The following is a 22034-nucleotide window of genomic DNA, read 5'->3' on the forward strand; positions in this document are numbered from 1 at the left end:
ACTTGAAATGGATTAAAGACCTAAATGTAAGAACTGAAACCTTAAAGCTCTTAGATGAGAATGTAGGGAGAAGGCTCCTTGAGGTTAGTCTTGGCAATGATTTTGGATATGACAGCAAAGAAACAAAAGCAAAAGCAAAAAAGCAGAAATAAACTAAAGCTTCAAACAAAAAAGCTGCACAGCAAAAGAAACCATCAGCACAATGAAAGGGCAACTATGGGATGGGACAAAATATATGCAAACCATCTCTGATGAGGGTTAATGTCTATAAAATATAAGGAACTCATACAACTTGATAGCAAAAACAAAATCTGATTTTAAAATGGGCAGAAGACCTGAATAGACATTTTTCCAAAGAAGACATACAGATGGCTAATAGGTACATGAAAGAGGCTCAACATCACTAATCATCAGGGAAATGCAAATGAAAACCACAATGAGATGTCACCTCACACCCTTTAGAATGGCTATTATCAAAAGACAGGAAATAGTAAGTGTTGGTGAGTATGTGGAGACAAGCGAACCCTCATGTGCACAGTTGGTGGGAAAGTAGATTGGTGCAGCCACTGTGGAAAACAGTGTGGAGGTTCCTCAACAAATTAAAAATAGAACTACCATATGATCCAGGAATCCCATTTCTAGGTTTATAGCCAAAGGAAATGGAAATGAAATTACTATCTTTGGGCTCCCATGTCCACTGCAGCATTATTCACAGTGGCCAAGACATGGAAACAACCTAAGTGTCCATCAATGGATGAATGGATAAAGAAATAGATGAATTTTACATATATATATATATATATATACACACACACAATACAATATTATTTAGCTATTAAAAAAAGAAGGAATTCCTGCCATTTGTGACAACATGGATGGACCTTGAGGGCATTATGCTAAGTAAAATAAGCCAGACAGAGGAAGACAAGCACTGTATGACCTCACGCATATGTGGAATCTAATAAAGCCAAACGCACAGAAACAGAGGGTAGAATGGTGGTTGCCAGGGCCTGGGGGATGGGAGAAATGGGATATGTTGGTCAAAGGGCACAAACTTCCAGTTTTAAGTAAATAAATTTGGGGGATCTGATGTACAGCATGGTGACTGTAGTTCAAAATACTGTATTGTATACTTAGAAGTTGCTAAGAGAGTAGGTCTTAAATAGTCTTAGCACACACATAAAATGATAATTATGTGAGGTGATGGAGAGGTTAACTAACCTTACTGTGGAAATAATTTCACATTATATACATATACAAATCATCATGTTGTACACCTTAAACACACACAATGTTTATGTCAATTATATCTCAATAGTCAGAAAAATAAAAAAACTCCACAACCATCACTTAATAATAACAATACAATTAATTAAAAATTAAAGTGATTGCTCAACACCAACAGCTGAAAGATTAAGAAATTATAAAATTTGTTAAGTAAATTAAGGAGTCCAAAATTAAAATAGCATATACTTATCTAAGATAAAGAACGTGAAATTAAAAGATAATTAAAAATTTTAAATTATTTTTTAACTTGGAAAGTAAAATATAAAAGATTATATAAAAGTCAAAGTTTAGCATGCTGATTTGCAATTATAATAAAATAAAAAGATAAATATGTTTATTAAATTCAGAGAAAAAATTTTAAATAGGAGAAAAATGCAGTTAAAATGAAGAAATCATTAGCAGTAATGAAATTCCGGCTGATTAGACATAAAATATACAATACAATGAGAAATATAAAAATTAAGTAGACAAAAATATGTGAATAAAAAAGCATGAACAATTTTAGACTCTGAGAAATTAAAAATGTAAAATTTCACTGAATTTAAAGAGCAACTTCAGTGCTTAAGGTTATTCCTGGTTTCAGGGCAAACAGTTTCTGGGTAAAGTCAGGCTCTTTAGTTGGAGCTGAACAAGGAAGTCTTGACCATCTTCCCCTCAACAGTAGCTCACAGCACCTGCATCTACCATACCTGCAGGGGAGGGATTAATGTTCACTGCCCAAGCACCTGGCAGAGAGGCTGCACTCAGAGCTGAGCTTCCCTGAGCAGCCCAGACATGCCATCTCCCAGGCTGCAATTGACAGGGGAGGGCAAAGTTCCAGATGGGCTGGGAGACTAACTCCAAAGATTTCTCTGTTCTTTATCCCCTCCAGAAATAAGCTCAAAGGTTGGTTAGGTAATAATCAGTTGCAGAAAAAAATATTATGATGATTATTTTTAAATGCTTGATGTTGACATGGAAAAATATCTTGTTTAGACAAGACTATTTTATAATCATAGTAAAACAAATATGAGTTTAAAGTCAGCTAAAGAAATTACATAACTGAATGGAGAGAACAAAAGACCATAAAAATGGAGGGCAGTAAAAATGTGTCACAAGTAGAGCATTAAATGCAAATTGATTTATTCTCACATAAAAAGGAGAGTTGCCAGGGAGATTTTTTAGAGGTCCAATAATTTGCTGACAAAAAAACTTACACTTAAAAAGACATTAACAAGCAACAGGTGATCTGAGATCTGTCATGTCAGTATAATTTAGGGGAGTCAAGTGTATCATGTCAAATTTCAGAGCAAAATCATTGAAGAGAAAAACAGTATCATGCAATAATGATAAAAATACTTAACAAAATGTTAACGATCCTGAACAACTAGATACAAAATGCAATTTATTTATGTATTTATTTAAAATTTTTTATTAAGGTATGATTGATATACACTCTTATGAAGATTTCACATGAAAAAACAATGTGGTTATTACATTCATCCATATTATCAAGTCTCCACCCATAGCCCAGTGGAGTCACTGTCCAGCAGTGCAACAAGATGCCATAGATCCACTATATGCTTTCTCCGTGCTACACTGTTCTCCCTGTGACCCCGACACCATGTGTACTAAACATAATAGCCCTCAATCCTCTTCTCCCTCCCTCCCCACCTGCCCTCCCACACCCCTCCCCTTTGGTAACTGCTAGTTTATTCTCCGGGTCTGCTGCTATTTTGTTCCCTCAGTTTTTACAAAATGCAATTTATAAAGAGGACAGGAATGAGAAGAAAGCAAGGATAGGTAGAAATAAAGTTTAAAACACAATATTAAATAAACAAAAATTTTAATGAAGACTCTATTATACCCTATAGGTTTTATTTATTGTTTTATGCCCATAAGTTATATATTACAATAAATAACTGACATATAGGATGAAGAAATACCACTGAATGCCACAAATGTATGGGGACACAAAGATACACTCCAAAAAATGTAAAGGCAGGGCATGTCATTTGTACAATGTCTTAAAGGAAACAACAGAGCAGAATATGCAAATGCCCAGGAAATATATTAAAATATTCAGAACAGGCAAATCCACAGAGACACAAATAGGTTGTTGGTTGCTGGGGCTGAGGGAAGTGATGAATGTGGGGTAACTGATGAGGAGTGCAGGGGTTCATTTGGAGCAATGGAATGTTCTGAAATTAGATAGTGGTAAAGGTTGCACATCCAAAAACCACTGAACAGCACACTTTAAAAGGGTGAAATTTAATGAGTTAAATCTCAGTAAAAAAGTAAACAAAAAAGTTAGTTTTACCATATAGGTATTTAGAAATAAAAACAAAAAAATAATGAATAAAGAATTGAAAAATTTATGGGTATAATATAAGAGAGAGTCTAAGATTGCAAGTGAAAGTGGCAGTTGGAAGCATTTTCAACTGTAAACTGCATAAATAACTTTGGTGATCAGATAGAGAAGGCCAATTACCTACCCTAACCAATATTCAGCAGTTACATAGTGCAAAAGCAGATTGGGTTACAAAACAGGTATCTAAAATGTCAGTTTGTAGTTTAATTAAGAGAATTATTTCTCTGTCTACAGTAGTTTGCGCATGAACAGTTCAGGGCTGGTGTGGCAGCCCCCAGATGTCAGGAATCTCGACTCTTTAGACCTTGTTGCTTTATCCTCTTTAAGATGTTCACATGGCCCCATAGGACTCATCAAGCCCCAACTCACAGAAAGAAGAAAATTGGGAAAAGGAGGATATACATGCCCCTTTCCTTTAGGGTTGTGAATTGTCAGTTGCCCAGTTTACTTCTGCTAAGAGACCATTACCCAGAACTTAATCAAAAGGCCACATGTAGATTGACAGAAGTCTGGCAAATGGTTTATTTTAGCTGAGCAGTGATTTGCCTAATACTGAAAAAGATCTTTTCAGTATGAAAAAAAGAGCAAATGGATATTAATTTCTACCCCTTGTCCACAATGATCAGTTCAGGGATGGGCTTATGTCCCAAGCCATGCCACTGAGAGTCAATCTTGGGACTTGTGTTGGAACTATTAGGAAGCTTGCAGTGCTAGTAGAATGTAGGCCTAACTGCTGGTCATCCTGACCATTCTGAAGGGAGGGCTTGACTTAGAATGACAACATAGAAAGAGTAGAGACGAGATAGAGAGGGACTGTATCCTAATGACACAGGTTAAGGTCCTGAATCTACCTGAGCATTTTCTTCCTTAAATGTTTACTCTTTGAACAGAATACTATGTGCCAAGATGTTGAATCTTTGGAGTTTTATCCATGGTTTCTCCATTCTTTCTGCACGGGAATGCTCCTGGACAGAGGTGTGAACCCAACCCTTCAATTTACCACCTAAAATTATACAATGTGGTAGCCTTACTCAGCAAATGAAAAACTTGTTCTGCCCTTACAATAAATTATGCCCCAAACCAAGCCCAGAGCTCTGGCTCAGGTCCATCCCAGGCCCACTTTGAATCTTCTCTCCAACTCCTGCTCCTTCTTCTCTCCCTATAGGACCAGTTATGTCCTTCCCCATCAACCAGAATGAGATATAGTTTCTCAACCCAAATTAAAACTCAACACTTGGAACAGCACTGCTGCAGTAGCAACTGAATGGACTCATGCTCTGTGATCCAAAGATCTCAGGAAGTCTTTAGTCCTACACCTTCTAACCCTTCTAATTATAACCAGGAGTCTGTATAGAACAGCTTTCATCTTTCCTGGAATTTCCTCCCAGCAATGACTTCCAGAAGCAACTGCCTGGTGGGAACTGGTCCACAGGATCCAAGAGTCTCTGGCAGATGCAGTATCAGAGCAAATTTCCAGAGCTATCTCAGCTCAAGGGCAAAAATGGACAAAAGAAGCAACAATTCCAAGGGAAATAGCATTGAGACACTAAGGAAATTTTCATGTGAGCAACCCAGGAAATTTCCAACAAGGAAATGACCTGGGGAAGGTTCTAGAGCAAGTCTGGAGGGAGGTTCAAAAGATTACCTATCAGTGGCTCAGAAACCTATCCCGTGAGGAGTTTAGGGGCTGCCTCTGAGAAGAAGTCAAAGTGGATTTGGTGAGTATGTGAGGGAATGACTTAGAGAGTGACTTATCAGGGTCTCAAAGGAGACCTAGAGCAGAAGCAAGTGGAAAACACCGTAACAGTACACCTGGGCAAGAAGTTGAGGCAGATCAATCAAGGTAGGATCCCTGGAGATGTGTTGCTGCCAGCTCTTCATTGTTGTCCCTGGGTGGACCCATAGCCATTTCCAAGCCAGAAATGTAGCCTCCTCATAGGGTGGGCACTTGGCTTGAATACATATTGGGAGATTTTTCCTCTTGATCCAGGCACATGATAAGGTGCTAGAAACCCAAATTATGTGGAGTGGGTGTGGCAGATGTTTGGGAGGGGTTGACCTCTCAAACTTCTTGAATCCACAAAATTGTTTCAGTTGAAAAAGGCCCAACCCTGACCCCTTCTACATTCCGCTTTTCCCTCTATAGCCACTGATGTATGTCTTGAGTATACTGGTGCCACCATAGCCTCATGGTCTACAACGAATGGTCAGCTCCAGCAGCACCTGGAACTAATGTATTCATGTATCCCACATATATTTCTTAAGTGACTACTACTTGCCACACACCCTTTTAAGTGCTTGGGATTCATCAATGAACCAAACAGACAACACCCCCTGCCTCACTGGCTTAAAACTGCAGCTCTCTCACTCAGCTAACCTCTTTTCCCATCATACTGAAAGCTGTTTCAAACCTTCACCCCTCTTTTCAATGTACTGCCCCAACCCTCACAGCACATGTGCAGGGCTGCCACTTCACAGAGGAGCTGGAAATCACCTGAAGGGAACTTTCCATTTAAAAACCTTAAAAAGCACTTGCTGCCATCCCCCCTTTTTCTCCTTCCTGTGCCAGGACTGGTCCCTGATTTTCTGGGTCACACTTCCTGTCCTACTTTTCACACAGTGTGGTAATGTGTGGTTTAGTCATCTATCTTTCCCAAGGTTAGGAACCCTTCTGCCCTTCCCGGCGCTCTACCTCCAGGCTCTGGTGTCTAGTAGTGTCAGTTGATACTCAGTCTCCTGGGATCGTGAGTATGTTCAAGGGAGGACAGCATAGAGAGTCCATGCTCTGTGTGTGAGGCCACTTCCTGAGCAAGGGCAGCTGCCTGAAGGCCCCTCTCTGGCTTCACAACTGAAAGCCGCCTTGTCTCTACGGCTTCTAGAGGGTAGGAGTTGGAGATACATCTCCTTGATGAGGTTCTGTTAGAGTTTTCTAGATCCCTGATAGACAATGAAGCTCCCCCTGCTTGAAAGCTTCAAGTGGGCAAGCCTGCCCCCAGCAGAGCTCCTCAGAAAACTTCTTCTGAAGTTCGAGGTTGGGCTGAGTAACCCTTCTCTGTTCCATGTCTTGCTTCTCTTTTATCGACTTTCATGTTTTGCTGAAATTATCTTTTTAGGTGTATGGCTCCATGAATAGGACTCTTTTGGATACAAGTGATAGAGATCCAACCCAAACTAGCTTAAGAAAAAAGAACATATCCCCCACATAACCAGGGCAGGGAAACCCAGGGAGGTAACTAGCTTCTGGCCCAACTGTATCCAGAGGAGCAAATGAAGTCTTAAAGATTTCATTTCCAAATCTTAGCTCTGCTTATCACTCCTTGACTTTATTCTTGAGAAAGAATTGGCCCTTTCCATGTGGTAAGCAACATGGCCACCAGTAGCCTATCCGTATACCCCCTAGTTGAAGAACCTGAGAGGAAAACAGAGTTTTCACTATAGCTACTTAATAATCCTCAGTAATGATCTGATTGACCATTATGGGTTATGTGCTAATCCTTAAACCAAAGACTATGGCCAAGGGAATGAATGGGTCAAATCATTCATGCCAATATGGCTCATGGTTTCCATTGGCTAGATATCTGTTGTTTTCAACATTTATTTTTTAATACTCAAATTGTTACAGGTTTGTTCACTCAGAACCCCCCGCAATTTAGCTTCTGTGTCATTTTGACAAATTCTTTTATTCTTTCCATTTCAACAAGATATTCCAGGCTCATAATGTACTTTCCCAGCATGTCATGGAATCAACCATTTCTCCAAGTAGCCCTGTTTCCTTTCAGTGGAGAGTGGCATTTAGAAGTGAGATCTGGGTGCTGGCTGTTCTGATTGTTACTGCTATTACATCTCTCTCCCCTTTCAGTGAAAAGGGCAAGGAATATATTTATGTATATATTTGTATATGTATGAGTATGCACATGTGTGTGCACATATGCATGCATACATATTTAAATCCATATTTGTTTATCTACCTATTTATATTGAAAACTATGAGTTTATACCATACCTCAATTCCAATCCAAAATAACAGAGTTAATTGGTTTCCACCTTTTCAAATTTGCAACTCCCTTCTTTAAAAGTGAGAAATTTTGTTCCTATTTTCCTTAATATATTTACTTATTCAATCTGTCCTCCTATGAGTAACCAATTTCCCATCATTGCTGCAACTCCCTTCCATGTGCAAACACCCTCCTTACTTCCACTGGGCTCCAACAAGCCATGCTAGGCAACCCTCTTACATGGCCACAATACTCATTCCCATGAGGGCTTGGACAACTGCAGTAGACAGTCCTCCTGCACCTACGCTCTCCTTCCCTAGCTCATACTCTTACTCTCCATGACACCCCCACTCAAAGCCAATGCCTCTCTTATTTGACCTAACATAATAACTTTACAACTGAATTTCAAGAATGAAATGAGAAGAGGAAGACAGAATGCACCTTGATTTTTAAATGTTATTTTATTACTACATCTTAAATCATAATATGTATTTGCAACTTTCTTTTAAAATTAGAACATTACAGAAAAAACTGAAGTTTCCTTTGACAATCAGCCTAAATTTCGGTCTGTTTTCTTTTTCTGCAATGGTAATTTCTACCATTAGTTTAATGTATATCTTTCTATATATGAAGTAAGCTTACATTCATACATATATTCCTAAAGAAAGCATAATATATATCTTATATGGTCTTTCTTCCTTCTTTCCTCCCTCCTTTTCTAGGATTTTGTATAGAGGTTAAGAAAACGGTATGCTCTGTCTGCTGCCATCTTGAAACCAAGAGCTCTATTTTATGTTATTTGCACCTTCAACATCTGGCACAGTGGATAGGACATAATAGTTACTCAATAACGTGTTGCTGTCATTGTGTTTTTTAAGCTCAATTCCCAGGAGTGAAATTATTTATTCAAAGGGTTTTTCAGATCTGCCAAATCATTGGAAGAAAAGGGGTAGAGTTTATTCTGCCATTAGAACTCTCAGGAAAAATGCCACGCTCCTCAGGGCTGTGAAATCACTGTACTTATCATATATCTCAATTATGTGACTCTTTTCACAAACTGTGTATAGTAATGATATTCATGTGGATAGGAAATCTCCAATTTAGGAGGACCCTGACATATGATCATCTGTTTATGATGGCTTGATTGTTGGAGATCTCATTTTAGAACCATTCGTATTGAAAATAAAGGCATAACAGTGGTGACACAAATTTCATCTGTAACTGTTTATTTAATTAGGTCCAGGCCAGTGCAATCAATGATAGCAGGAAATCATGATACTCTAATTTGTAAATTGGAATAATTCTGTTAGGATGAATGCACTGAGACAGCAAATTCCTACGTCTTCAAAAACAGCAATAATTCCAGTACAAATATTATTTTCTCTTTGAGATACCTAAGAACATGCCTGGATGAGGCATCAAATGAAAATGCTTTCAATGTGAGAAAAGCATAGTTTTGTCACTGCAGTAGCAGAAAGGTTGGTCTAGCACCAGATCTCTGTTTGTCCATTTCGACAAACCATGGGATTTGGGGTCAGGAGACCTGATCTGGTCCCTGCCGCACCTGTAGCTGGAGGTTCACAGAATTTTGAAAAATTGAGTTTTAGCTCTCATATCAGTGAGTGGGAATGATAAGGCAATTCCTACCTCTGATAGTGATAATGCTGATAATGATAACAGCATTACCATATGAGCTAGGCATTTTAAGAAGAGGACATAGTGTGGCAAGTAGAAAGCATCATACAATTAGAAATTGCCACAAGAGACACAAGGACAAATGGTTAGTTTTAGAATAATTGAAGCCTACGTTCCCTGAACATCCTCCAGAGGGAGGAGGAAGGATCCATTCCTGAGCACCTCAGTTTATTTTTTCTTTGAACTCTTGAAACAAACCTATGGGGAATATTATTCTCATTTAAGAGATGAGAAAATAGCCTCAGGCCAGTGGCTTTGCCCAGGGTTATATAGCCAGAGGGGGCAGAGCTGAGAGGGAGTGGGCAGGGCACAGAGTGTGGTCAGTGGCAGAGGAGGAGGCAGAAAGCAAGGTAAGGATTAGGCGAGGCTGTCATAGGACAAGTCATGAGATGGTCACTGCCAGATAATCTGGGCAGAGGTAATTAAGTCTGGGTGTTTCAAGAGTTTAGAGGTAAAGGACTAAATTATTGAATTTATTAATTTACTTGATAAATTAATGATTAGCTTATGTAATTTTTAGAGAACTAAGTTATAAAAAACTTCTAGAAAGAAAAGAATTTATGTCTATAATAGAACACCACTAATAATGCATGATTTTCAAGTTAGTAGCCATGACATCGCACCCATCTTTTATACCAGGTTATTTGGAGCCCTCATAGCATAAACCTCTGAATTTTCATAATTCTCTTGGCAGAGTCACCCTGCACTGATGAGAAGCTAGGATGTGAGAACCTGGAGGCAGGGGTCGTTGTTTGTGTGTGGATGAATCTTAAGCACCCAGAACTGCACCTGGGATGTGGGAGGAACTCAGTAAGTATTTTTTGAGACAATGAATTTGGGAATTTGGGAACGAACATACGGCAGGGCCTCTGAGAACCTATTGAAGTAGAGAGCTGCATGCTCCCCTGATTTTTTCTCTTTGCCAGAGGAACACCTGACTGGTTAGTGCCCCCTGCCCCAATGCCCTGTCTACAATCAGTGTTTAGGTTGAACTCATAGACTACACAGCATCAGTAGGCTTTTCCACATTTGCAGCAAGGCTGAGAATAAAGTCGGCCACAGATGTTGGTAAATAAGACAGAGGGAGAGTGAAGAATTTGGAGTCCCAGCCAGCAAAGTAGCAGGTATGAGGGTGGACACCGGTCAGGGCGTGCTCCATGCAGTCAGTGACTGGGCTGAAATCCTTTTGTCCTTGAGATGCAAGGTTACTAAGATACTGGCAATCTGTTACAGAGAAAAATGATAAGAATTGTAGTAACACATTAATATGAAAAGAAGCAGGAGAAAATACAAGTACCAACAGTATTGGAGTGGTGGGAGTGTGCATGAGAGGAAGAGAACTGTCTTGTGTTCCAGGTCTGATGTCTGGGTGGTGGTTGCTGGAGGGCTGGGCCAGAGGAGGCAGGGGGCAGGCCTCACAGCATAGGCTCTGTGGCTGTGCTGTCCAGTACTGCAGCCACGTGAGGCCACTGAGCACAAGAAATGTGGCCAGTCCAGACTGAGAAGTGCAATAGATGTGAAATTCGCAGTGGATTTCAAAGACTTAATATGAAGAAACAATGTAAAATACCTCAATTGCAATTTCTTATTGTTGAAATGATAGTATTCTGAAGCTAGTCTATCCTAGAATAAATTCACCTGTATGTTGTTTTTAATGTGGAGAATGGAAAAATAAAATTACCAGTGTGGCTTGCATTATATTTCTATTGGGCTACAGCTGTCCAGGGTTTAGTTCATGGTGTGGCCTCTGACTTGCCTCAATTTCCTTATCTGTAAATGAGGACTGGCAACAGCACTTTCATTCTGTGGGTGTGCGCACTGACTGAGTTAATCCTTCCACAGAGCCCGGCCCCTGAGCTCATGTGTATGAAGGGCGTGTTGGGGCTCAAGGGGAACCAATGGCCTGAGCAAGGCAAAAAGGGTAGCAGCCGGTCCACCTGGCCTTGTAGCTGGCATGCAAGCCGATACTCAGGACTTTATTTCCAGGTAATGAGGTTGCCATGCTTTCTCTGTGGGGATGGAGGAAGAACTTACAGCTTTCAAAGTACTTGTCTCCGTAGCTCTCCTTCACCTCAGGGGATGCTTGACTCCAAATCCCATTGAGGATATTCTGCATATCATGAGGGCAAATGGATGTTTTAAAGTTCCCTGGTACTATGACAGCCACACGAACACCAAAAGGACAAAGTTCCCTTCTGAAATACAAGGTTAGAGATGTTCAACTTCCATCTGTGACCTAATCAATCCCACCCCTTTTTAAACAAAGAATGCCCAAATGTTTCAATAAAGGCATTTAGGTCAAGGAAGCATATGAAAGAGCACACCCAGGCATCTGGGGGAGATGTCTGAGTAACGTTCGAGGGACAAGACCCACAGACTCCCTCTTAGGACCTGGAAATCTGCAAGAGGCAGGTGTCAATGCTGCTCTTCTGGCTGTCCTGCTCAGGTGAGAGCTCTGCTCCTTGGTGAAGACTTGATCTCCACCCTGAGGGCAGGCAAAGCATTCCACTCATGGGCCTCTGCAGAATTGGCACATTTACTACATCTACGGACACCCACCACAGAAGTGTTTCACCCACAGAACTAGACTCACGTTTTGGCTTTATCTTATGCTTGAGGGTGGAGAATCACATCTAACTCACAGGGCTTCCTTGAGGTGTAAGTATAGTACTTGGCATAGAGATTTGCCTTTAAATTAGTCCCAGTGTTCACTACTTCTTTGTGAGAACTGCCAGTCAGGTTTAGTGGCTTAAGGTGCTGAATTAATAAGGCTAACAATTCTTTAACAATAGACTTATCATTTCCACTTGAAGTATATGTATTTCATGTACATATAATACTTAGATATATTTGTAAATATATGTGTCTTACAGAAATGTATGGTTTGTCTGGGACATGTAGACATTTTGTAGAAATGGCAACAAAGACAAATTAAGTCCTAGTATATTATTCACATTCCCTAATGGATTATCTCATATTACTGCAAGATATTGAATTCCATTTCCAAAGCCCCTCATTTCAGTCAACAATAGCATAACTGGAACCCAGGCCCATCATTCAGGAAGGCATTCCCCGTAACAGTCAAGTCTTACTTAGCAGGTTGGGTCTTACCTTAGGCTGTCGGAAAAAGCTTCTACACCATACTTGGAAATGCAGTAGCCACCACCAAACACAGGTATTCTACCAGCAGGGCTGGAAACATTGACTACTCTTCCCCTGGACTTTCTGATCAGGGGAAGAAGGCTCAGGGTCACTTCGATGAGGCCAACCAAGTTCACGTTCAAGATCTTTAAGAAGTCATCTTTTGTCAGCCACTCATTTGGGGCGATGGGTATAGCGGTGCCAGCATTGTTCACCAGACCCCAGAGGCCTGGTAGAAACAAAAGGCATAAGTCAGAAATGGGAAACTTATTTGAGCGTTGTTTTGTTTCTGGCTGAGATGCTGTTTTGCCCAGGATGGTGTCTTGGAGGCAACGATGAAAGGAGAATGAAGCCAGCAGACGAGAGGATGGAGTAACCAGCAAAGTTTTTAATGAGGAGTGAAAAGAAAGAAAAAAAATCCCACTAATCAGGAGGGACTCCAAGGGAGGATGACATCGCAGCTGTACTATTGAGGGTTTATAAGAATGAAAATGGAGTAAATCACACTGGTGGCTGGGAGCTGTTGCTAGGCCTGTTACTATGGCTGAGCTAGGATCAAAGGAAAGAAAAACTCCCCTCTTTCTCAGGCTGATTTTCCAGATGTCCAGGATGAGGCTTCTTGTTTACTATGAAGCCTTGACCATGACTACCTTACTGGGGCCTTGAGCTCTATCTACTTGCGTCCCACTAACACCTGCCTCAGTTTCAGTGCTCAAACTGCATTCTTTTGAGGTAGATAAACCGCAAACCCAATAAACTGGTAAATAATAGAGTATGTTAGGAGGTAATACAGGGCAATGGGAAAAAAGAGCAGGTGACCGGAGCTCACCAGCATATTGAGTTGGTCGGCAGGACATGCTTGCTTGAGAAGTGGAGAATTGAGCACAACTTACAGGGAGAGAAGAGGCCAGTTAGAAGACATCTGGATGGGGAGTTCTAGGTGGAAAAGAGCTGCAATACATACTGCAAGGCAGGAGGATGCCTGGCATGTTGGAAGAACAGCAAGAAAACCAGTGTGTCTGTAGCAGAAGGCAAGACTTAGGGAACAATAGAGACCTAGTTCAGGAAATAATGGGACGCCAGACCATGCAATACCTTGTAGGTTGTTTTGAAGAGTTTAGCTTTTACTTTAGGTGAAATAGAAAATCATGGCAGGGTTTTGAGTACAGTTGTGAAAAAATATGACTTATTTTTAAACAGGCACTCTGTGTGTGCTCTATTGAGAATTGACTGAGGATGGTCAAGGTTAGGTGCGGCTACTGGTAGGAGGAGATTGTGATGATCCAGACACATAGTCTGACTAGAGCCAGATTGGTAGGAACAGCAATAGTGAAAAGAACTCAAACGCTGAAAAAATACTAAAGGCACAATCCCTAATGGATCATCTGTGTTTTTAAGTATGGTGGTGGATCAGAGAAGTGTCATCAAGAATAACTTTGCTGGAATGAACAACAGGATGGAGTCCCCACTAGCTGAGATGTGAAAGCTTTGGAGATGGACAACCATCAGGAATGCAGTTCACTAGGTTGAATTTGAGATGTCTCCCAGATACTCAAGAGGAAATTTTCAGGTGGCTACTTTAAATTCAAGTCAGGAGAGGGATATGGGTTGGAGATATAAGTGTAGATACATAGGATGTCCAAGAAATGAGCCCTGAGGACATTCTACATTAAGGATCTGGGATAAGTGGAGGAATCAGCAGAAGAAACTGAGAGAAAACATTGAGATAAGAGGAAATAATTCTAAGAGAGTGGCATCCTGGAAGCCAGGGGAGTGGAGTACATGGAAACAGACAGAGAGACAGTGTTCAGTTGCGTCTGTGTGCAGTAGGGTGAGGACTGAGTATCAACCCTTGGATGTAGATGGTGGGGGTCACTGGACACCTTGAAAAAAGTAGTTTGGGAAGAATGGTGGATATGTGTTGATGGTTGGAAGTGCTTTAATAGAAAATGAGAAGAGAGACTGGAGCCAGTAAGTATAGACAAATTCTTACACAAATTTTGTGGCAATAAGAAAAAGATTTGGAGGAGGTGAGGGATGGCAAGATGGGAGAAAAAAGTGCTGGAGAGCAAAAAATTAATGACTTAGTAGAGGAGAAAGAGGGTAGAATTGTTGGAGGGATGTGCTGACTAGGCCAAAGGGACTGTGCTCTATTTCAGACGTGATTGGACTGGACACAGTGGGTGGGCAGGGCAGGCTGTGCTGGTGCAGATAGTAGGTGGGTGGAGGAGGTGGTGGAATCTGGGCAATTTCTCTTCCAATTCCTTCCCTTTGTCTCAGTCAAGCTGGTCCTCAGCTCTGAGTGAGGATAGGAGAGAACATGTTGAATGTATGAGGAGAGGAAATGTTTGAAATTGTCTGGAAATTGGGAGAATAAGAATATATGGCTATGTGCAACAGCATAAAAGTCCAACCATCCACAAGTTCCATTTTCCCCAACCACACTGAACTCCACAAGGGCAGGTGTGTGGCAGGGAGACATGGTATTACACAGGCTTGTGGTTTTGAGTACCACCAAGGCAGAGGGGAGCAAGAGATTCTCAGGCATATGCAGTGTGGTGATCATAGTAACAGATCATGGAATGTAGGTGGGTAATGAAGGAAGAGAGAATATCAAGGAATGAGGGTTAGTGGAAAGGTGGTTGGATCAATGGATTGGGGATCCTAGTGTGATCAAGAATATCTGCACTCTCGGGGAGAGATGGAGTGAGCTGGAAAGAGTAGAAGTGTTGGTTGCAAGAATGGGATGCATGTATCTGAGATGCCTCAGGCTTCTAGGAAATAAAAGAGACTGGTAACAAACAACAACAAATGTTGGTGAGGTTGTGGAGAAAGGGGAACCCTCCTACACTGCTGGTGGGAATGTAAATTAGTTCAACCATTGTGGAAAGCAGTATGGAGGTTCCTCAAAAAGTTCAAAATAAAAATACCATTTGACCCAGGAATTCCACTTCTAGGAATTTACCCTAAGAATACAGCAGCCCAGTTTGAAAAAGACATATGCACCCCTATGTTTATTGCAGCACTATTTACAATAGCCAAGAAATGGAAGCAACCTAAGTGTCCATCAGTAGATGAATGGATAAAGAAGATGTGGTACATATACGCAATGGAATATTATTCAGCCATAAGAAAACAAATTCTACCATTTCCAACAACATGGATGGAGCTAGAGGGTATTATGCTCAGTGAAATAAGCCAGGCGGAGAAAGACAAGTACCAAATGATTTCACTCATATGTGGCGTATAAGAACAAAGAAAAAACGGAAGGAACAAAACAGCAGCAGAATCACAGAACCTAAGAATGGACTAACAGTTACCAAAAGGAAAGGGACTAGGGAGGATGCCTGGGAAGGGAGGGATAAGCAGGGGGAAAAGAAAAGGGGCATAATGATTAGCATGTTTAATGTGGGGGGGGGCAAAGGGAGGGCTGTGCAACACAGAGAAGACAAGTGGTGATTCTACAGCATCTTACCATCTTACTACGCTGATGGACAGTGACTGTAATGGGGTTTGTGAGGGGGACTTGGTGATGGGGGGAGTCTAGTGAACATAATGTTCGTCATGTAATTGTAGATTAATGATACTAAAATAGAAAAAAAAAAGAGACTGGCAGACCTCAGTCCCATGGCCCCATTTTTACTTTGAAAAACTTGCAGAGCTCATTGAACAATGGGATCAAAAATTATTTATCTTTAAAATCATTATGTTTTGGGTGCAGTATTCTGAGGCAGTGTGTTATCATGCTTCAGACATTAACTTCCACACTTTCCCATACCTGACAGATGATAGTGATGTGAATGTTCACTCCTGGTGATGTTAACTATGACGCCCTTCTTTCCTTTCCATTTAAAACCTGTAGTGGAGTGTGAGTGACCCATAGATAATCTAAACTCCTTTCTGATATTTTCAAGGGAAACCCTGGACAACATTTGTAGCTCAAATATTAATTATCAACTAATAAATTGCTGCACTCTCCCCATGATTATGGACATATCTTGATGCTTTTACACACCCCTGATTGTGAATTGCTGATGTAGGGCAATGTGCAGAATAAACTGGCCTAGGTGACTAGGCCTGGCACTGGACCATGACTTGGAGTAAAGGTCTCTGGGAAAACAGATTGTAACTTTATAAATAAGCAAAGGGGAAGGGTCTTAAGTTTCTCAGTATTCATCATCTCATGATGACCAGTCTTCCTACCACCCTCAGCACACAGAACTACTGAATTTCATTCTTGCTTTGTGAGGATAACCCTCAAGTAACCACTCTCCAATATTGGGTATTACCTGTTCTTGTACAATAACTCTTTCCCCTACTGTCATTTTTTAGAACTTGTGTGTGTGCGTGTGGACAGGACAAGAGGGTGATATCCACTACAACTGAAGTCCTTAGCTCAATAGATGCTCACAGAAGCTGTGCCCCGCTCAGGACAGCCTTACTCTCAGAAGGAAGAGGGCAAGGGACCAGTACGATGGCTACACCAGCAGATACCGCACAAGGGATGTTCACGATTCTTAGCTGCCAATGCCGTCCAGTCTCAGATGAGCATGGAAATGTAAAAGTACATGTGTAAACATCTTTTAAGACATCAATCTTTCTCTCAAGGGATAAAATTGCTTGGGATAAAAGTTATTTTGGGAAAAGGGAATAAATTGGTAATTATTACCACCAAGATTAAATACCAAAATTGTTAGATAAGTTTGTGTACTTAGATTTACAGAGAAGCTTTTCTGGGGAGAGAGGTGGCCTTTAAAGGACAGGCTCCAATTCAGCGATGCAGGAAGAGGAAAAAGGTGATGGTGAGGGAAACATGGGCATCAGCAGTCCCCAAGCACAGCAGATTTAGCTTCTGAAGTGCAAGAGGCTTACGTCTGAAACACTGAAGTCCTGAGGCTTCAGTCTTCCATTAGCATGTGCCGATTGGCCTCTGGAAGAGCCCAGGGAGCCCTTTCTTGTTTTTCTCTCATTACCCCAGAAGACAAAGGAGAAGTGAAACCTCTCAGAAGACACACCTCCTGGGACCTAAGGAACTTTTGGGACAGGGACGTCAGCACCTACAGCTGCTATTCCACAGCATGTTTGTGGCCGTTGTCCCAGGTAGAGGCTCCCGTTATCCATCCAAATGGCCTACCCTGGACTTGCTTCTAGAAGACTGGCTGCTCCCTTGCCAGGAGTCAGAAACCTGCCTAGCCTCACAGGAAGCCTTCTTGCTACATGGCTGGGCTTCCTCATAAACCCTCTCCAGGCCCTATAAGAGGGGGCGCAGCACAGAAAGACACTGCTCAGGTGTTGGTGACCAGAGTTTTGGTATAACTCGATTTCACCTATTTCCTTAAAACTGCCTCATTGTAAGTGCACCTGTGGCACTGGATGAACAATGAAGATGTCCCAGAACCTCCCTGAATGCATCTGGGGAGTCTGAGAAAGATGAGTTTATACTGTCCTCAGAAAAAGACAGACTGACAGGCCGCATAACAGCAAGTTTATGTTCTGGCTGGATCTTCAGTGGCCACCAACCCTGCAAACTGGAGCTTCTATACCAGGCCACCCTTCTTTTCCCTGATTGCCTTTCTATCCTTCATCCTACTTTCTTACCAGTTACCTGTTAAGTCTATTCCATCACTGTCAGTAAACTTCTTTCTACCTTCCACTCAGAGACATGTGTGTTCCATACAACTGGATTTTTTCATGTCAGTCCCAAGTAAATAAACATAAGTAAGTCCCACTTACTCCATAAATAATAATGTATTTGTGAGTTCTTATACAATGAAACACATCCCCAAATATACCTCCAATCTGATCCAGAAACTTTTCACCCAGCAGGCTATCTGGTAATTCTAAAACACTGAGGGCAGAGCCCCTGTCCAGTGGACAGACTCCCCTGGCCATACCTCTGTGCCCCACACGCTCCTTCACCCACTGGGTGGCCGCAGCGATGTTGTCTGTCTTGGTGACATCCAGGATCACTGTCTCCAACCTGTCTGACGTCTGCCGCCTCAGCTGCTCAGCCCCGTCCTCTGTCAGACACGCAGCCAGCACCCTCAAGCCTCTCATGTCCAGCTGCCTGGCCAGCAGGTTCCCGAAGCCCGAGTCACAGCCTGTGATGAAGACATACCTGTCTCGGAGGTCGCTCACCACCTGCCTCTCCCGGTACCAGCGCAGGAGGTAGTACAGGCCCACGAGGACTGCCAGGCACAGCCACATGGCAGGTATCTGTCCTTCCCTTCTAGAAAGAAGAAAATTCTTCCATGTCACACAGACCCATGTTATGTTTGCCTACTTCTGGACTGTTTCCTGCCTGACCCTTAATCTCAATTTTGTTATCAAGATTCCTATAAAGATTAATTTTCAATGTAATTCTGGAGGTTGGTTAAGAGGCCAGAGGTCTGTGAGGTATAATGTTTGTAAGGATTGCAAGATGACTCTAGCGGGGTTAGCCATGAATGTGGAACTCCCTGGTCTGGTTTGTTTCTTTAAAAAACAGTGTTTGGCAAAAATGTAGATGTATTAGGTAAAGAAAGGGGATAGTGAGCCAGTTTGGTATCATTTGGAAATACATAGATCCATCTTTATTCTTCAAAACTGAATTCAAGTCTGTCCTTGATTGGAGAGTTTAATACATTTACATTTAAATCAGTTGCTGATAAGGAAGGGGATAGTTCTGTCACTTTGCTTTTAGTTTTTAACCCTCATTTCCTGTCTTCTTTTGTCTGTAGTTGATTTTTTTGTAGTGAAATGTTTCCATTCTTTTCTCATTTGTGTGCATTGTATAGCTATTCATTTGTGGTTACCATTAGGTATTACATTTAATATCCTAAAGTTATAACACTAATTTGAGTTATAATCTTAACTTTGATAACATACAAAAACTGCTGCTTTACATCTCCATCCCCAAAACTTCCGGCTGTTTTCACAAAATTACATCTTTATACATTTTGTGCCTCAAAACATAAACTAATAGTTCTTTCAATGCACTTGTCTATTAAATTATGTAGGAAACAAAATATGGAGCTGCAAACCAAGGTTAGAATCTTAGTTTTTAGACTAATAATTCAAAAAAATGTATTAGTTTCTTAAACCATGTAAAAAACACAAAGTATAGTTACAAACTATTGTTAAAATAATACTAGCTCTATAATATCTAAATGTTTAAGTTCACTGAGATCTTTATTTGTCCATATGGCTTCAAATACCATCTAGGGTCCTTTCATTTCCTGTTGCAGGGCCCCCTGGAGCATTTCTTGCAGAGCAGGTCTAGTAGTAACAAACTCCCCCAGCATTTACTTATCTGAGAATGTCTTCACTTCTTCACTTTTAAAGGACAGTTTTGCTGGATAGGATTCTTGATTGACAGGTTTTTTTCTTTGCCCCTTATCACTTTGGATATAAGGGCTCACTCTCTTCTAGCCTCTGGAGCTTCTGATGAGAAATATTTGTTGAGGATAACTTCAATGTAACAAGTTGCTTCTTTTTGTTGTCATTGGCTTTCAAAAGCTTTATTGTAACATGTCTCAGGGTGGGTCTCCTTGATTTAATCTAATCTGGAGTTTGTTGAACTTCTTGGATATTTATATTCATGTATTTCATTGATTTGAGTGAGTAAAGATGACGTAGAACAAGTACAGAACAATATGCAATCAGAAATTTGTGAGGGCAACTATAGGGCTATAAGTAGTGTTCTAGAGGTGAGTATCCTAGGGCACAAAATTTAAGGCATTCCTCACTTTTAGGGTACACATGCCTCCTTAAATGTTGTGCCCTAAGCCCTTGGTTAGCCTCACCATAGACTTGGATCTGAGAGAGAAATAAGGATATTATGTTAACTTGAGACAAGTGGAGCTCAGCTTCAGATGGAGAAGGGAGGAAAATTTTGTGAGCTCTGATCTTCAGCCTGGCAGCATGCTATACATTCTGCATCATAGCATTTCTAGATAAAATACAGGACCCACATTTGTTTATCTGAAATTCAAATTTAACTGGGCATCCTGTATTTTTATTTTCTAAATCTGACAATGCTATATATATATTACTTCTTTAAATTTATGTTAACAACTCTGAGTTACTAATATTCCCATTTGAGACATGAAGAAAATGAGACTTAGACCAGTAAATTTGCTCAGGGAGATGCACCAGGTAAGTGGCAGAGCTGCCACCTGTTTGGATCCAGGTCTGTTTCACCCCAAGACTAGGCCCCCTTTACTTGACCTTCTTTTCCCTAAAGCTGAGGGAGGGAGGGAGACAGGGAAGGAGGGAAGCAGAACTGAAGGGAAGATGCTGAAGGAGAAGGGTGAATTTAGGCAGGGGTGGAGCTTGGTCAAGGGCTGAATAAATGTTCAGGGATTAGAATAAGTTTTTGATGAATACACGACCTATAAAAAGCAACATGCAAATGATACCACAACCATATCTGGGCAGAGGTCATTAAGTCTAGATAGCTCAAGAGTTTAGAGGAACAGGAATGTGAAGGAGAGCACTATCTTTTCTAAATGTATGATATGAAATAAATTACCAAAGAAAATCTTTATTTAGAAAACTCCCATTTTAGGAAATGGAACACAACACTAATGTTTTTCAGATTGGCAGTTATGACCTCATTACATAAATTAACTAAATGATTCTTAGGATTGGTAGAATAAAAGATGGCAGCATCTCTCCAATCTTATTAACATAAACAACCAAATTCACTTTCCCCCAAAAGAACTCAGTTAAAACCTTGTTAAATAAACCCTCATTCAGAATTCAGGGGGTAGGTGGGCTTTGCATACTGTACAGCACCAGCAGGTCTGATTTTACTCATGAACCTGCTAAGCATAAAATCTGCTAGGATATTTGTACATAAGAAAGAAGACAGAGCAGAGTTTGGCATCCCGGTAAGCAGATCAGCACGCATAGAAGTGTGCTCCATGCCATTGATGGCATGGATCAAATTCCTCTTCCCTTGCATTGTAAGCATGCTTATACCTTGCCAATTTGTTAGAAGGAGAAAACATTAGGCAAAATGTATCAGCACATGAGTGTGGAAGTAAGCACACTTACTTACACCAAGTAAGCACATGGTGTTTTCTCCATGAAACAAAGTAGTATTTTTCTCTGAAAACCGGGAAGTCCAAGAATTTCCCCTTATGTGCCAGGCCTGATTGCTGGGCTAAGGCCACCGGAGAGCGTGTGAAAGGAGGCATCTTGCAGAACACAGAGACTATTGTGTGGGACAACCTGCTTTGTAATCCTGCTTTTGCCACTATCTGGGTAATTGAACAGTTAACTCAGTCTCTCTCACTGCAGTATCTTATCCATAAAAAGGTCATAATAACTGTCCCTCTCTTATAGGGTTATTTTGCAAAGGAACTGAGTGCTTGGCACAGAGCTAATCAGAATAAAGAGGAAAGAAGGCCTGGAGCAAGAGGAGCAGTAGGTGAACCGAGGGTATAGGTTCGTGCTCAGGAAGGTTTGTTAAGGTAATGAATTTGCCTCCCTGTCCCAATGGTACTGAGGAAACACATCCCTCAAATTATGTCTCCAAAGCTCTCCTTCACCACCAGGAACACTTGACTGTAGACCTCTTG

At 41.1% G+C, this 22034-nt stretch overlaps 2 protein-coding genes across 4 annotated transcripts in view; one reads left to right on the top strand and one right to left on the bottom strand.

The window, feature by feature from the left end:
* Positions 1–22034, top strand: part of LOC108384624 (bMERB domain-containing protein 1-like) — a 145642-nt gene that overhangs the window by 12600 nt on the left and 111008 nt on the right. The window contains exons 1-2 of one of the 3 annotated variants that reach the window (XR_012121438.1): positions 10024–10137; positions 16801–18373. The exons of 1 other annotated variant lie outside the window; for it this stretch is intronic. Coding sequence is in view for 1 of the 2 variants with exons in the window: in XM_073213407.1 (XP_073069508.1) it covers positions 10122–10137 (16 nt within the window). In the remaining variant the exon portion in view is untranslated. Of the gene's footprint in view, positions 1–10021; positions 10138–16800; positions 18374–22034 lie in introns of those variants that run through there. One more of the 3 variants, XM_073213407.1, reaches the window with a different exon arrangement.
* On the bottom strand, positions 10119–18740 carry LOC108402618 (retinol dehydrogenase 7-like). Its single transcript, XM_036991954.2, has 4 exons — positions 18363–18740; positions 12439–12697; positions 11362–11522; positions 10119–10551 (listed from the first exon to the last, which is right to left on the bottom strand). Exons 1-4 carry the CDS (start codon positions 18673–18675, stop codon positions 10328–10330), a joined length of 957 nt encoding a protein of 318 aa, XP_036847849.1. The 5' UTR covers positions 18676–18740; the 3' UTR covers positions 10119–10327.

The sequence above is a fragment of the Manis javanica genome, chromosome 10, assembly GCF_040802235.1.
Source record: "Manis javanica isolate MJ-LG chromosome 10, MJ_LKY, whole genome shotgun sequence".
Classification (NCBI taxonomy): Eukaryota; Metazoa; Chordata; class Mammalia; order Pholidota; family Manidae; genus Manis; species Manis javanica.